The following is a 17,157-nucleotide window of genomic DNA, read 5'->3' as shown; positions in this document are numbered from 1 at the left end:
ACAGTTAAATCAGGTAAATACCTTCTATCAGAAAATGCTGTGTTACTGATCTGAAAAGTTCATCCATTGTAGCCTCTGGCAATGCTGCTTCTGATTCCCATTTGGATTTGGTGTTTCAGACAGTGTGTGACACACTCATGAGCTGCCTCTGCTTGTTCCTTGTCACTGAAACAGGGTCTGAAGAGTGAGGAGGGTTCATTACAGGGCTACTTAAAATTCATTTGCAAAACTGCAATTTCTGTTATTACTGATAAGTTTCACGAACTTCCAATGAGCTTTGTAACGTGTTAAATCGTTTGTGAAAGGTATTTTAAGCAACCTTAAGCTGTACCCATCTTCTGTTTACAATTTCAGTCGTTATAAAACAGACACTGTTTCTGTGTTCAGGTGGGTGGAGGGTTCAGGTCTTTTCCCTCCAAACCTCCGGTTATTTTTCTTGCTGGAAAATTTAAGGTCTTTTGGGGGGGAGACAGAGGATCGCTCAGTAAGTTATGAGGAAGACAAACAGAAGTTTTATTAGTGATGGTCTTAAAAACGTTGCTTTTTAACCCTTGAGTGATTTCATGAGTTGTATCAAAGCAGAGGAATGCTGCAGTTGCCTTGTTTTTGCCTTCCAGGGCACACCAGCGAGTCGGGTCCGGTACAAAGTGGATGTTGTCCAATTCCCTTACAGTGCCAGCATTTTTGACGTGGAGGAAAACTCAGGACGTGTCGTGACCCGAGTGAACCTCAATGAGGAGCCCAGCACGGTGTTCAAGGTACAGACTCGTGTCGTTGTAGTGCCTGGAAATATTCCCTGCATTTCCTTTCCCCTTCATGTTTCTCCTCCGCTTCTTTATATCGCACAGAAAGATCACAGATCATCAAGTCCAACCTTCAGTTGGCTGGAGATGTCAGATTTCAATTTTATTTGTTCCTTGATTTCGTTATTTTTTTTTTCTCCTGGCATGTGTTTTGTGTCATTCTGACTTCAGGGATGTCTTGAATGGATGTGGTTGCACTGATTAGGAGGGAAGGAGAAACAGGGAGGCAGCTGAGGGAACACTTGTTTTTCCAAAGTTCGTTTTCATCAGGGCTGTCTTTCCTAAAGAGGGTATTTTTGGGGGGAAGCTGGGGGAGAGCAATGTTCATTTTTTGTTTTGTTCTAAGCCCTCAGTTCCAGATATTGATGTCAGCACCACAGAATTCTTAACCCAGCCCTTTCTCTGATTGTTTTCTTGGGAGTTATGGACTCACAGAATCATCTGGATTGGAAAAGAGCTCCACAACCATCGAGTCCCCCCTGTGCCCGATGCCCCCCTTGTCCCCCAGCCCAGAGCACTGAGTGCCACGGCCAGGCCTTCCTGGGACACCTCCAGGGATGGGGACTCCACCACCTCCCTGGGCAGCCCCTGCCAAGGTCTGACCACCCTTTCCAGCAACAAATTCCTCCTCCTGGCCAACCTGAGCCTCCCCTGGCACAGCTGGAGGCCGTTCCCTCTCCTCCTGTCCCTTGTTCCCTGGGAGCAGAGCCCGACCCCCCCCGGCTCCCCCCTCCTGTCAGGGACTTGCAGAGCCAGAAGGTCCCCCCTGAGCCTCCTTTTCTCCAGGCTGAGCCCCCCCAGCTCCCTCAGCTGCTCCTGCTGCTCCAGCCCCTTCCCAGCCCCGTTCCCTTCCCTGCACACGCTCCAGCCCCTCCAGGTCTCTCCTGTTGAGGGCCCAGCACTGGGCACAGCCCTCGAGGTCCCTCAGTGGTGCCCAGCCACTGTCACCAGCACCCCCAGGGCCTTTCCCACCAGACACTTTCCATCCCCCCTGCCAAAACCTGTATAAGTGTTTTTTCTATAAAAAATTGCCTAAACATGGACCTCTCTACACCATAAAATTTTAAATTGATTTTGGAGTTCTGAATAAGGACGGGCTTTCATCAGATGTGAAAGGAACCCCCCGAGAAATGTCCTTGAAGCTGGCGATGTGTTTTGGAGAGTATTTGTGGAAGACAGTTTTATTTGGAGTCCAATTTACCGTGTTCCTGTAAATTTTCTAGCAGAGGGTTCAACCTGTGGACGGCTGTCACCTGCTTCCCCTGTGTTTTGCTCTTACACAAGTTATGATTTGCAGTGAAAGAAAATTTGTTAGACACTGAAAATACAAGTGTTGCTGCAAGTCAGCATGAAAAATGTCCTTGTCTCTGCTCAGGGAGTGGTTTTCTCTGTTGTTAACAGCTGGTGGTCATTGCATATGATGATGGGGACCCGGTGAAGTTCAACACCACGACGGTAGAAATCGCTGTGCTGCAGCCCTCGGTCATCCCACGCTTCACACAGGATGAATACAGGTAAAGCATTTATTCATTGCTATTTTTTAGGTCTTCTTGAATGCTGGGCTATGAAAACACTGTGGTCTTAACGGGTTGTCTCCAGCTGGAAAGATCTGGGCTGTAGGTGACAAGGACCGTGAGGAAAGGTTTGCTTGAAATGATGCTCTCAGGAGCTGCTGAACGTGTCAGTCCTTTGGATAAACATGTGGGTCACTGGGATAAACAACAAATGTTGTGCCTTGGAATTGGGACTGGGATCACCAGGGCTCCTGGTTAATTTTCCTCCAGCCTCTTGGAGCGTGTTTTGATCGTCTGCACCATTTGTGTGTCAGACTCGACCTCTTCGATGTTAGAAGTGCAGATGATAATTACTCTTGTTACAGGGGATGAGTTGATAACATTTACCCTCTGACAATTTAATACCTTCAACTTCAGTGTCTTAAAATTGAGTAAAAGCAACAAAAAAAAAATGGGGCACAGGCTGATTAGTTTGTTAAATTCTGTTACAGAGAATGTGTTTATTAATTTGACATCCATAGGAAGTGATAAATTTGACATCTGTAGAATAATAGGGAGTGAGGGATAGGGCCCTTGCAACCAACCTGAAGATATCAAGGAGTTGCACTGTGTGCTCAGGATGCTAATGTTGTGACACAATCAGCACGGGAACATATTGGGCTTTGTACAGATATTTTCAAGTCCAAGTGCTGCAGGAAATGAGAACACAGAAATTGAATGTAAATGGTCTTCACAAAGCCCTAATGGGGGGCTTGCTCATCTATTTTAAGGAGTTCAGACAAAAATTCATGATGTGCATTCTATTTATCCTCATGGTTAGAGCATTAGTGTTTTGAAGCCATAACTTTAAGAAATGAAAAATAGCAAAATACTGCCAGACCTCTCCTAATTTCATATTTAATCCTGAAACAAACACAGGATCCGAAGGAACAGTGCAAAATGATAAACCTTGCATTTATTATAGTCCTTTGCTGAAGGATTTTTCTCGGGAGAGATTATTCCTGCTGCTCCCTATAATTTATTGGGGATCTTTGAGGTATGAAGTGTAATTTAGGTAATGCAGCAAATACAAATGTGTCCATTGTGACTGTAATTTCAAACCTATCAGGGTGTGGAGGTTGCTGGTGGAGCAAACTTGCTGTTGGAGCAAGTCCAGAGGAGGCCACGAAGTTGCTGAGGGGACTGGAGCACCTCCCCTGTGGAGACCAGGCTGGGAGAGCTGGGAATGTTCACCCTGGAGAGGAGAAGGTTGTGTGGAGACCTCACAGCACCTTCCAGGGTCTGAAAGGGCTACAGGGAAGCTGGAGAGGGGCTGTTCATCATGAACTGGGATGACAGGACAAGGGGGAATGGCTTCAAACTGATAGAGGGGAAATTTAGGTTGGATGTATGGAAGGAATCATTCCCTGTGAAGGTGGGGAGGCCCTGGCACAGGATGCCCAGAGAAGCTGTGGCTGCCCCTGGATCCCTGGAAGTGTCCAAGGCCAGGTTGGAGCAACCTGAGATAGTGGAAGGTGTCCCTGAGCTTTAAGATCCCTTCCAACCCAAAGCATTCTCAGGTTCCTGAGCTCCATTTTTATCCCAGGAGGTGGGAATGTTACTTCAGTACATTTAAAAACCCTTGCAGTAAGAAGTGACTTGTATCCCTTACTACCCTTAGATGACAACTGAGTAACCCCTGGTGTCTTTTCCTCCTTGTGAACTCCTCAGGATTAGCTGAACAGCCTCGTTTCTCTTTCCAAAGGAATAGCAGTGCTGCATTCCTGGGAAATTCTTCCATGTGCACTGTCTTAAAAAAACACTTTTGGGGGCAGCGAAGGCAGTTACTTGTTTTCTTCAATGTCAGAAATGACATGAAAACAACCCCAGAAGTTTCTGGTTCAGCTCTGAGACCCTCTCCAACATTCTGGAGAGGGACTAGTGTTGCTTCCTAAGGTTTTCAGGAATTGTCACACTCTGCAGACTGTGTTTGGTTTCTTGACAAGTGATACAAGCTGGGACTGGCAGGTTTCACAGCACCTTATTTATCAGTTGACATAGGATATCTTTAGGGTAAATGACAGCAAAATGATAAACTGTTGGATGTGAATGCTCGAATTTCTGAAGGATTGAGAATTAGTGGCTTTACAGTGGATTAGAATTGATCTTTGCTTGTTTAATTATCATAATCTGGATGATTCCAGCATTGTTTTCGAGCTGTTTTACAAACTTCCTTTCTGTGTATTTAGGAGAAGGTCACAGTTGAACAGTTTGACAGAGCAAAGCTGCAGCATGTATTACAAAATCGGAAATAAATACAAAATACAGGAGAGAGGGACCAGATGGCCTGAGCAAAAAGGGAGATAAAAGTGCCACTCTGCCTTGAGCTGTTGGTCTGGCAGCTCTGAGCTCTGCCAGAAGTACAGCAGCACACTGGGGGCTCTGCTTGCAGCCCTCTTCATACCAAGGGAGGCTTTGATTGATTATTATCTCTATCTTAAAGGGACTGCCACAGGAGGCAGCAGTCAAGTAGGTGCAGTCAGAGATTTGCGTTGATTCACTCTGCATTATTGCATAACTTGGGGCAAATTAACGAGTCTCTTTTCCCCCCACCTTCTCTGTTTGGATTGTAAATTATACTGGAGACTTCTGGATGCTGCTGTGCTGTACATATCAAACAGCAAAGGGCAGCTGAGGCTCTGAGAGCCGGAAAATACAGCGTGGAGCAGTTGTTTTATGATGAGGGAGTGATAAAATGCAGCTCCTTCCCAATGACTGCGAGAGATGGACCTCACAGGACATTGGAGAGGGATCAGCTGAACCAGTCGGCTCTTCTGGTGGGAACTGGAAGCTGAAGGCCAAGCAGGCTTTGGGACATCCCTCCTCCCAGCACTCACACCCTCTGAGAAGCAGAGGAGCATCAGGGGGGACCTTCTGGCTCTCTACAACTCCCTGACAGGAGGGGGGAGCTGGGGGGGTCGGGCTCTGCTCCCAGGGAACAAGGGACAGGAGGAGAGGGAACGGCTTCCAGCTGTGCCAGGGGAGGCTCAGGTTGGATATTAGGGAAAATTTCTTCACTGACAGAGTGGTCAGGCATTGGACCAGACTGCTCAGGGCAGTGGTGGAGCCACCATCCCTGAAGGTGTTCAGAAAAGGTGTGGATGTGGCACTGGGGAGATTCTGGGATTCTCTGCAGGATCTGGTCCAGCAGCTTGAGGAGATGCCACCACAGGGGCTCCCAGGCCAGTTAATGAGGGCCAGATGATCCATCCATGCCTAGTGCTCCTAGGGAGCTGTCTTCTGGGAACATGGATCCACTGCAGCTCCCACAGATGTCTCTCCAGCACCCCCTTGACCAGGAACCTCCCTGCCCTCGCCACATTCAGGCTCATGCTCCAGGCCATCCCAGTGCTCCAGCCTGGATCTTCCTCTGGAGCCAAGGACTTCAACTGCATTAGCAGTGTGGACCCTTGTCTGTCCTTCTCTTGGATATTAAAGATGACTTTGGAGAGCTGACAGCAGCAGTGCCTGATAAACAAAGTGTTTTCCAAGCCAAGCATTGTTCCACAAAAACGCAAAGTGTGGAGAAAAGAGGCAAAAATCCAAAAGAATCAAAGTGCTGTAACGTGTGGACATTTAATTGCAGAAGGCTGGTCCACCCTGAGCCCACTTGACCTTTCAGCTGCCAGGGAAGGACATTGCTGATGCTGCTCCTCTCCCCACATCTCCCGCAGGGTGGTTGGTGCTTAGTTGGATTCCGCTGCTTTTCCAAAGCACTGATGGCACAGGGAGGAACCAACCCCCAAAGGGATGCATGGGGTGCTTGTCAGCAGTGGGCACGGACACTTCCACCCTCTCCAGCTGCTGTGACAGCCTGGAGAGCAAGGACACAGCAGGGTGATGAGGGCAGGGATGCCAGAACAAGGCATGGGAGACTTTGTGCATCGCTGCCCAAACAGGCTGTGACAAGTCCCACCATTTATTCAGGTTTCTGATGCTGGCTGATCTCATTCTGTTTTCTACTTCTCTGCAAAGACAGCCATAGAATCCCAGCAAGGTTTGGGCTGGAAGGGACCTTAAAGCCTTAAAGACCATCTTGTTCCACTCTCTGCCTTGGTTCCCCCTTCCACTATCTCAGGTTGCTCCAAGCCCCATCCAACCTGGCCTTGGACACTTGCAAGGATGAGAAGGCCACAACCTCTCTGGGTAAACATAATAAAAAGGTCAATAACCAAATAAATCACTTGCTTGGGAAAATCAAACCCCTGATTTTGAGTGCCCCTTTCTCAAGCTGTTATTTCTCTTGTCCCAATGGCTCCACCCAGATCACCTCTGGACTGAACTTCAGGGCAAGGAATTGAGCCAGAAGAAGTTTCCATTTCTTCCCAACAACTAATGGCAACACTTTCATTTCTTAATTAACAGCTATTAATTAGTAGCACTACAAAGCAGTGAAGACCAGATGTGAAGCAAACCTCAGAAGAATATAGATTATTTTTTTTTAGTAAGCCTGTCCTCTTTATGAGCACGTTCTCGTTTTTAAAAAGTAAAAGTTCAAAGGGATTTGGGATCTTTTTGCTCTTTTGGTAATTAGTAAATACCACATCCTCTGCAACTGGAAGGTCATTGCTAATAGGAATGTGCTGCTGGAGCAGGGAATGAAACGTTAACCAAGAGCAGCGTCATTGCTTCCTAATTATTGCCTGTGGGCACATTAAACAGGTGTTCAGCCATTGCAGAGCAGGAAAAAAGGAAAATACTGGAAACTTACAGCTTCTGTTAGTGTTGCATTATAGGTCCCCAACCTGCTGGAAAAAGATGTGTCCAGTTGTACAGTAATCTGAAGTTTTATGGGGAAATATGTGAGCCTGGGAATTCGAGGCCGTTACTCGCTGTAAATGTAGTGTGGAATTTTATTTCTCCACCAGTAACAACACTCTGCTGTGAAAATGCGTTCTGCCTAAAAAGTGAGATTTTGGGACATGTGGGCTTCTCTCTCCCTCGGTGGAAGACACACTGTGATGTTTTCCACCTAATTAAATCCTTCAGTATTGCAGGCAAATGCCATCCAAGCGAACAGTCCCGTGTCCTAGGATTTCACGAAACAAACTTATGGAGCTGCAGCAGGAATCAAACGGAACTGTTTTACTCCAGGAGACTTTTCCCAGTTCTCTGGTTTGTTGCTGTCCAGTCAGTTATCCTCATATTCTCATTGGGAATCCTGTGTAGTGACAGTGAGGGGATGGGGAGCATTCCATGGTTGGAATCTGTCTCATTTGGTTTAATGATGGTAGATTTGTGCCATCCATATGGGTCATCCTTTTCCCAGGATACCCAAGTCTGCCCAGTGCTTCTCCCACCTTTTCCAGAATGGAATTTACATTTTATCAATGAAAGACCACTGGCAACCTTTTTCATGAAGCATTTCCGAGGTGTAGCAGTAAAAATAGTCAGTGTTTTCCTCCAATTGAAGCTTCCAACATATATTTTTAATTTGCCTCTCATGACAATTTGGCTTCAGGAAAACATGTGAGATTTTGCTTTTGGAATCGCTGGTTTATGGTGGTTTTGTCCTGGCACTTACTTGGTTTGTAATTAAAAAAATTAAAAAGCACTCTTTAACATGTGGTTGTGCAAGAAAATTAAATTATTTCTACAGCAAATGCTGGAGCATGAGTTGCCATTGAAAAATTAGGGAGCAAGATAATTAATGTGTGGTAGAAGTACTACCCTTTTTTCCCCCAGTTTTCCTTGGTTTAGCACTGCTACGTTGCATTTTATTCAAATCTTCTGCTTCTTTCTACCAAATGAAGAGGAAAGTCTAATTTTATGATTAATTTTTCAATGAAATGTTGTGGTGAGATGGTACCTGGAGACAGCAGAGGAGGAAAGCAGAGGGGGCAGGGCTGGGCAGGGAACCTGCCTCACTGTGCTGGGTGAGGATGAGGGTCAGAGCTCTCAACGTGGTGTTGCAGTTAATGAAACGTAGAAATAAGTTGCTCTGGGGATGTGGGAATGGGATAGAAATAATCCATCTTAATAGAATTAAACTCTCTTGGTGTATTAGGAGGGCAGTCTTGGAATTTATCCCATCAGTGACCAGTTCCAGGATGTGAATGTGTCCTATGTTGTGCTTGGTGGGAATTTTTTTCCCCCCTTTCTTGCCTCTGCAGTAATTCTGACAGAAATATTCCTGTCTTCACATCCTCAGCTTTAATGCAGGAAGATTGGTGGGATAACATGGAACACGTTCTGCCTGATGACAGGGTTCATGAGAACAAAATTTGACACTGGGTTTAAAAAGCAATAGGTTATGACAGGGGTTCACTGGAGCAATGTCCAGACTCCCCTGTCATCTGTTCCAGAGATAAATGCCATGGAAAGGTCAGAATGTCTCCAACCACTCCAAGAACTGAGACAGAAAAGGAGGAAATTAAGCCCAGTAAGGAATATATGATGCTTTTCAGGAAACTTTGAAGCCAAACTGTTTGAAAAGTATATCTAGTTAAGAAGAAAATATTCTTTTCCAGAAAAAAAAATAAAATAATCACTGTCTCTGACAAACTGTTGAGACAGTTACAGTTGCATCTCTAGGAACCCAAAAATTTGATAAATTGAGTAAAAATACCCTCAGTGTTAATCAAGTTGAGGGGGGAATCTGAACAGTGTCATTAAACAACAATAAAACTTTAGTTCTGAGCTATGCTTATGGACCTCCATCAATTAAAATATAAATATATATATAAATGCATTACAATATGCTATAAAATATATATATAAAATATAAAGTCCACAAAACAGAGTTGACTGAAGTGTCTAATATGGAGTCCATACACATCACGCTATTAAACTTCACTGCTAAACCAATTTTCCAAATTATTACTGGGTTTGCTGCTTTTAAATTTAATTTTTTTATTAAATCTCCTGTTCATGCTTTGGGAGATAGACAAGTTTCATGGTGAATTTGCAGCATATTGGATCTCGGGCAAATTGAAAAATGGCTGCAAGTCTGACGTGTTCAGCAAAGGGAAAAAGAAGAGAGGAAAAGCTAAATTTTCACTTCAGACACTTCAAATAGTTAAACCCTGCAATATATTTGACATTTGAGGCTCCACTTCCCCCTCTGATCAAGATGCAGGTAATTGAGATAGAGCAAATTAAAATATATTATTATTTTTAAAATTTGTATCTATTTTTTGCATAAATAATGGCTTCATTTTAATCCTGTTCTCCTGGTTTGGGGTTGCTTTGGTTTTTTCTGAGGGGCAAACCCAAAGAAATATTGATGGGGGTCTCTCCTGGGCTCCATCCCATCCTGGATGGTGACAAGACACCATTTACTATTCGTGTGGAAACATTAAAGGGGCTCAACCAACCTAAAATCCACATCACTGGGATGATTGTGGAAAAACACCATGGGAATGGATGGAAGGTTGGTCTGGGAACAGATTTAATAATGGTCTACAGATGGTTGTGCAAAGGAGGGCGTTGAGGAGGAAGGATGAAGGCTCTGGGTGGGCTGAGCTGCAGCTGAGGGGTTGGGGTGGGGGTTGGTTGCTGTTTATCTCATCTTACCCCAAGCTTTATGGGGTGCAAGTGGATCATGGTGTTGTGGTGGTGTGGGGTCTTCTTACTTTCAGGAGCTGTAAGGATGTGGATCCCCAGACAGGGAAGTCTTGGGGAGGGATATTAGAAATCCCAGATTCAGGAGGGTGCTGTGCTCGGAAAGGAACCATCAAAATATTTCAAAGCAAGTCCAGGGAAGGGAACGGAGCTGGGAAGGGGCTGGAGCAGCAGGAGCAGCTGAGGGAGCTGGGGAGGCTTAACCTGGAGAAAAGGAGGCTCAGGGGGGACCTTCTGGCTCTGCAAGTCCCTGACAGGAGGGGGGAGCCGGGGGGGGTCAGGCTCTGCTCCCAGGGAACAAGGGACAGGAGGAGAGGGAACGGCCTCCAGCTGTGCCAGGGGAGGCTCAGGTTGGCCAGGAGGAGGAATTTGTTGCTGGAAAGGGTGGTGAGGCCTTGGCAGGGGCTGCCCAGGGAGGTTTGGAGTCCCCAGCCCTGGAGGTGTTAGACAAACCTGTGGCTGTGGCACTCAGGATGTGGTTTAGTGGTGAACATTGATGGGTGGACTGGATGATCTTAAAGGTCTTTCCCAACATTAAGGACTCTGTGATTCCATGAAGTCAGCCCTGGGCCATGAGGCAGTGCCACCCTGATCCCACCCAGGTGACAGGGGCACCCTGGTGCTGCCAGGTGGGCAGAGCCTGGGGCTGGCAGGGTGATGCTCTGGTGGCTGTTGCGCTCAGAGACTGGTTAAGTTATTGCAAATTTGATCAAAAATACCTGCCCACTCTCTGAAACCACGTGTTGAGGTCACAGCAGTGCCCTTCCCTTCCACTCCAAGGTCAGTTTTCAAGCCTTCTCTGTGTGGCTTGGGCTGGATTCTCCTGCTTTGCTGGCGTCTCATCTTCTCACAAAAAGAACCAGCTTTGATCGTCCAGTAACACAAAATTATTGCATAAAAACGCCCTTGCCTGTGCCCTAAACCAGCTTCAAATAGTGTGTCCTCCACTGAAAAAGAAACAAAAGCACCATTTTACTTCTTAGTCATTCAAACCAGAAAATAATGAACTTATTCCCCAGGAAAGCTTATTAGAGCTTGTAGGACAGGATAAAACCCAGGATATTGTCACTTGAATGGTCTTGCTTTTTGCCTCTTTGCTTCTCTCCAATTCAGGAAAATGCTCTGAGGAGACAAGCTGAGTGTTTTATCCAGCTGATGCATTGTTCCCATTGATCCCAATCCCTGGAGTTAAATCAGGGGAATGAAACCACAGCCATTCCCATGGGGGGTTCCTGCCCCTCCCTCCAGAGCCTCTCAGAGCAAACACAAAACCTCTCCCTAATTGTTATTGATTTGGCAATCCATTGAGTTCAGCCGTGGCAGAGGGGGAGGTACAAGGCCATTGCCACTAAAAACATACTGAAAGTGTGCTTGAAATGAAGTTTGTGTGTTTGGTTTTTTTTCCAATCATACACCTTCAGAAGGAAAACAAACCAACATAATATATAATGCAACATAAAAAGGTTATTTTCCTTGCTGACCTCATCAAAAGAGGTCCAGCTTTAAATGCTTCCAGGTTTGACAGCCTTTTTTTCCTGTCTCTAAGATTACCCTTTGCATTGGTAAAATGCACATTAATAAGCATTTCATAGCAGTAGTTTTATAGCTTAATAAATCAAGGGCAACAAGGAATTTTATTTCTCCCACTGATGCAGAGGCAGAAGGGTGGGAGCCAGAGGGATCTGCTCCAGGCATGTGTCTTTGGGTAAAAGTGAATTTACCATCACTTTTTCCTGTGAAAAAAAAAAGGGGAGTCAGTGTTTCAGCACAGCCACTATTACATGATCCAGAGCTTAATTGTGTATGTTCAGTATCTCAGCCTCTTTCTAGGATGTTCAAACCAATATTCATCCCAAAGGAAGTGTTTGTAAGGCAGAGTTCAAGGGCACATTGCCCATTTCTGGGGGGTAATGGCAAAGATTTGGGTTCAGTAGTTATGATTATGACCTGGAATTCAGGGAATCATAGAATGTCCCAAGTTGGAAGGACCCACAAGGATCATCCAGTCCAGCTCCTGGCCCTGCACAGACACCCCAACAATCCCACCCTGTCCCTGAGAGTGTTGTCCAAACCCTCCTGGAGCTCTGGCAGCCTTGGGGCCATGCCCACTTACTTGCCTGCCCTTAGAATGGGAAAATGTGGTATGGGGTGGAATACTTGAAAAACACTTGGAAGATGAAAGGGGGAAGTCATAAAATATTCATAGAGTCACGAAATCATTGAGACTTAAAAAGAGCCCTGAGATCATCAAATCCAGCCACTCCCCCACCACTGCCAGGGCCACCACTAGACCGTGTCCCCAGGTGCCACATCTACATGTCTTCCAAATACATCCATGATATTTCCTGGAATGAAGCAGGTGTGGGTTCTGCCCAGAACTTTGAAGATCACTGCACAACTGAAATAGCCCTTGGAGTCTGTTCCTGTTGAGGAGCCTCTCTGAACAGATCCTCATCCATCCTTTATTTTGCTGTAGATCAAATGAGTGTAACTTTGGAAAATTGAAAGTGTCTGCCTGATGCTAGTTTTAATAAAAATCCATCTGCATTTATGGCTGAGGGTAAAAAAAAATTCCTTTCAAATTGTTTTTAAGAGTTTTAAGCATGAATTCAACCTTCGCTCTCCGTGCTGAAAATCTGAATGTTTGATTGGAGAGGAGCTCGAGTGTCTCACTTCTCTTGGTTGAAATTGTTTCAGTTTAAAGACATCAGCACAGACTCTTTGTTCTTTCTGAAGTAGTTACAGTTTCCTTGAGGAGAAAGCACCTCAAAATGTTCCTCATCACATTTTCTGAGGAGATGGGATTTGAAAAATAGAAGAGTGAAGTAATTCTTTGGTGTGTTTCAGGAAGACACTTATTATTTAGACATGATGGAACAATGTGAGTGTGAGATGCTCCCTGGTCAGTGTTTGCAGGGTATGAAGATTGTGAGATACCCGAGTGTTAGTGGTGTAATCATTTCTTTTTTTCTTCTTTCTTGACATAAATCATGCTCAGTGAACCAAAACCGATGTACTCAGTGCTGAAAAGTTGTGTATGTACAGAATCACAGAATCAGGGGGTGGTTTGGGTTGGAAAGGATTTTAAAACTCATCCAGTTCCACCCCCTGCCATGGGCAGGGACACCTCCCACTAGCCCAGGTTGCTCCAAGCCCTGTCCAACCTGGCCTTGGACACTTCCAGGGGTCCAGGGGCAACCACGGTTTCTCTGTGCCAGGGCCTCCTCACCCTCCCAGGGGCTGGCTAGACTTGAGTTGATTTCCTGAAAAGCATCTTGGCTTTTTAGTACCAAAATGGGTTGGCAGGAAATTTTATGTTTCCTTCTGAAGAGTAGAAATTTCTGTGGAAGTGACCTCAAAGTGTTTACTGATCCATGAATGAATTTTCCTGCTTTTCTGACAAATTACTGATTTTTCTTAGTATTGTAAAATTTCTGAGTGTTACAAAAGACCTATTATGTTCTAAATTTTCCTCCTAGTTTATCAGGCTGTGATGGTTCTTCTGTTTCACTTTCTGCTCATTATTCCCTTCTTTTCCATTTCTCATATCAAAGAACCATTAGATGTTTATGTTGCCCCCTCAGTTGGACTTTTTACTGGGTTTTGCATTTGCACGGGGTCAACATTTGCCTTTTTAATGCGGTTTTCTTAAATAACAGATCCTCTCCCTTTGGCAAACCTGATAGATGGAGGGAGCTGTTAACCTGCTGTTCAGGCAACGGGAATGTAACCCCAATCCTTTTGTTCCACTCCGCAGACCCCCCCCAGTGAGTGAAAGTGCCCCCAAAGGAACCGTGGTCGCCGTTGTCACCGCGGCCGCCCTCAACCAGACAGTCGTGTATTCCATTGTTTCAGGGAATGAAGAGGGTGAGTACAAAACCCATGTTTCAGTCTCAGTGGTCATGGTGTGGGCACCAGAAGCCTGCAAGGAAGTGTTGGGAAGCAAAGCTGCTGCTGAGGGGAATCACACGCCGGTCGAGGTTGGAAAAGACCTCTAAGGTCGAGTCCAACCCAGATGAGGTGAAATCCCACCTCATCTGGCCAAGCACGAGGGAATTCCAGTACCTGAAGGGAACCTACAGGAAAGATGGAGAGTGACTTTTTGCAAGAGGGGAATGGCTTCAAACTGACAGAGAACAGGCTTAGATGAAATATTGGGAAGGAATTGTTCCCTGTGAGGGTGGGGAGGTCCTGGCACAGGTTGCCCAGAGAAGCTGTGGCTGCCCCTGGATCCCTGGAAGTGTCCAAGGCCAGGTTGGACAGGGCTTGGAGCAACCTGGGATGCTGGAAGGTCTCCCTGCCCATGGGGTTGGAATGAATTGGGTTTCAAGGTCCCAACCCCTGCAAACCAAACCGTTCTGTGATTCCATGATTCTATGACTGCCATTATTAAGCCTTTAGAGATGAGCTAGAGATCAAATTAATTTGCAGAATTGCAATTAAAATATTCACTAATGTGAAAACTCCCCTTGCTGCCACATGGTGTGAATCCAGGGCCTGCTGAAACGAGCTTTGATGAAGTTCTACTTGCTTAAGTCTGGCTTAAGGCAGTACTGAGTTTGCCTTGCTGTAGCCACAAGCATTAGATTAGAGCCTGATACCTGAACAAAACATCCTGCTTGGGTACTCTCTGTGATCCACCTGGAAACCTCAACAGAATCACACTGAACAATTTGGAGGGGTGTGAAAGAATTCTCCATCCCCTCCTCCTCTTTGTGAGAGGGGGCTGTTTGATTTGTCTCCTCTTGCCAGTGTGATTTCAAATCCTGTGCAGGGCCAGGAGCTGGATTCCATGAACCTTGTGGGTCGCTTCCAGCTCAGAATATTCTGTGATTCCCTGATCCTGGCATGGTTATCCCAGTAGCTGGTGGGATCCAGCACAGCTTCAAAGTGGAGCTTAGAGGCCTGGGGGAGGGAGGGGAATGACTTTCCACAGACGGTGTCAGAGAACAGTGTCACCACCAAAACAAAGCACTTGAGCATTAAAAATAAAAACACGTTTATGCATCTTAGGAAAAAAGTTGCTTGTGTTTTTGCTGGCTTTCAGATGTGTTTGCCATCAATAACAGAACGGGCGTGATCTCCGTGAAGAAGGCTCTGGATTATGAAAGTGTGACGAGTTACGAGCTCCGGGTCCAGGCAGATTCCTTGCAAGTGGTGAGATCCAACCTGCGGGTCCCTTCCAAGAGTAAGTGGGAAAATCCGTCCTTTTAAATCTCTTTTTCACACAGATGAGTGTTATTTGGTGAGGGTGAGGCAGTGACCTGGTTGTGCTCCCGGAGATGTGAGGGTGATGATGGATCTCTAAGCCTGACTTCCTGCTCAGTTTTGAGGTAAATCCTCACAAACCATCTCCATGTAGGTCTCAGTGACACAGTCAAAAGTCATGTTGATGTATAAACAGAGAGCTGATGGCCCAAATTGTACATTCTCAGTGTCATTAGGGGGTTATGTGATGGAATGGCACAGTGACTTTTTCACAAACACGTTGCACAGCCCAAACTGGGCTGGTGACACTCACCAAGGGTTGGGACACTACCAAGAGGATGGGGAACAGACCCACAGCAGGGGGAGCAGGGAGAAAAAACTCCTTCCTCGCCCCTGAGGGTCTCTGTGGAGTTTATTGGAACCCTGACTGAGAGCAAAGTGCTGGGACAAAGACCAGAAGGTTCTTTGCAGCATCTCCAGGCAGGAAGGAGTTGATTCCCAACAGGTTTACTTTGACTCTGTCTCATGGTGTGGGGTTTTTTTTTTCCCTTGAGTGGCTTTCTTTTTTGAAGAAAAATATTTTGAAACGACTTTTGATTATTTTTATCATCCTCCCTGTAAGGAAAATGTCCAGGAAGTCTGGCTTTCAAACACCTGGCTCGCTTTGCCAGTCCTGTACCACTTCCTATTTAACTCACAGTTGGGCCAGAGCTTAAAAAAAGCCCCAAACCTTGTAACAAAAGGATTTTGGTAGATGTTTTCACACAGACTGTTCTTGTCCGATTTTTTCTGTATTTTTTGGTCTCCATGTGTCAGGTTTTTTCCTGTTAATAAGGAGCATCATGGATGTGTTTTGGAGCTGAGGAGGCCCTTGAAGCCTGGCTTTGGGTACCTGCTGCTGTGTGTGCATAATTCATTCAGAAAAGGGAATCACATTGGTATTTTGAATCCAGGAACTACAAATGGAGTTCAAAATTACTTCAGTTTTAGGAGAATAACCATTATTTATTTAGTTGTCAATCCAGGGAGATACCATAACCAAAATGTCAATCCCAGACTGTTTCTAAACCTCAGTGAGATCTGGGCACTTACAACGTGGGTGCATAATTAAACCTTCTCATCATTTTTGGAAACCCTTAGCAATATAAGGAGCAATTTGAATCCAAGTGCATCTTTGAAAGCATTGCTGGCTGTCTGATGCTGTAGGGATGGTGCTGCCATGGCCTTGGATTTGATCTCTGCTCCCAAGGAGGGCTCCATGGCCAGCCCAGGGCACGAGAATTCCCATCAGTCTTTCATCTGCCTGTCACCTTCTCGCCAGAGATAATTCATCCTGTGTCCAGGCACAGAGAGCTCTGGGAAAACTGGAACTCAGAGCACAGTGGGATCTCTGTTTCTCCTTTGCTGCAGGGAGGAGTGAGCTGTGTCAGCTCTGTCTGCTTTGGCTGCTCACTCTGGGCAATGTGGCAGGGTGACAAAGTGCCACCCTGTCATGGTCAAAGGTGACAGAGCTGTTCCATGGCACACTGAGTCTTTCCCACACTGCAGGTTGTGACCCCCAGAGTTAAAAGCCTGAGGGTTTTTTACAAGGAAAAGCCACCCAGATTTTGAAAGTTCTTTAAAGTAGATGAGACCCCCCCCTGCAGAGCTGCTCCAGCCCTGGGGAAGAGCACAGCAAGGACATGGAGCTGCTGGAGCCAGTCCAGAGGAGGCACCAAAAGGATCAGAGGGCTGGAGCAGCTCTGCTGGAAGGAAAGGCTGGGAGAGTTGGGATTGTTCAGCCTGGAGAGGAGAAGCTTTGGGATGACTGAATTGTGGCCTTCCAGGACCTGAAGGGGCCAACAGGAAAGATGGAGAGAGACTATTTCCAAGGGTCTGGAGTGTCAGGACAAGGGGGAATGCCTTCAAACTGACAGAGAATAGGTTTAGATGGGATATTGGGAAGAAATTCTCCCCTGTGAGGGTGGTGAGGCCCTGGCCCAGGTTGCCCAGAGAAGCTGTGGCTGCCCCTGGATCCCTGGAAGTGTCCA

At 46.0% G+C, this 17,157-nt stretch overlaps 1 protein-coding gene across 16 annotated transcripts in view; it reads left to right on the top strand.

Annotated features, from left to right (window-relative positions):
* Window positions 1-17,157, top strand: part of PCDH15 (protocadherin related 15) — a 526,100-nt gene that overhangs the window by 447,167 nt on the left and 61,776 nt on the right. For all 16 annotated transcript variants that reach the window (XM_027692924.1, XM_027692936.1, XM_027692923.1 and 13 more), the window contains 4 exons: window positions 618-758; window positions 2,205-2,317; window positions 13,677-13,786; window positions 14,967-15,107. In XM_027692924.1, the coding sequence (XP_027548725.1) occupies window positions 618-758; window positions 2,205-2,317; window positions 13,677-13,786; window positions 14,967-15,107 (505 nt within the window). The remainder of the gene's footprint in view (window positions 1-617; window positions 759-2,204; window positions 2,318-13,676; window positions 13,787-14,966; window positions 15,108-17,157) is intronic.

The sequence above is a fragment of the Neopelma chrysocephalum genome, unplaced genomic scaffold (assembly GCF_003984885.1).
Source record: "Neopelma chrysocephalum unplaced genomic scaffold, ASM398488v2 Primary Assembly neopelma1_89, whole genome shotgun sequence".
Taxonomy (NCBI): Eukaryota; Metazoa; Chordata; class Aves; order Passeriformes; family Pipridae; genus Neopelma; species Neopelma chrysocephalum.
Note: the sequence above shows the minus strand (reverse complement) of the source record. Positions and strands in the feature narration are given on the sequence as shown.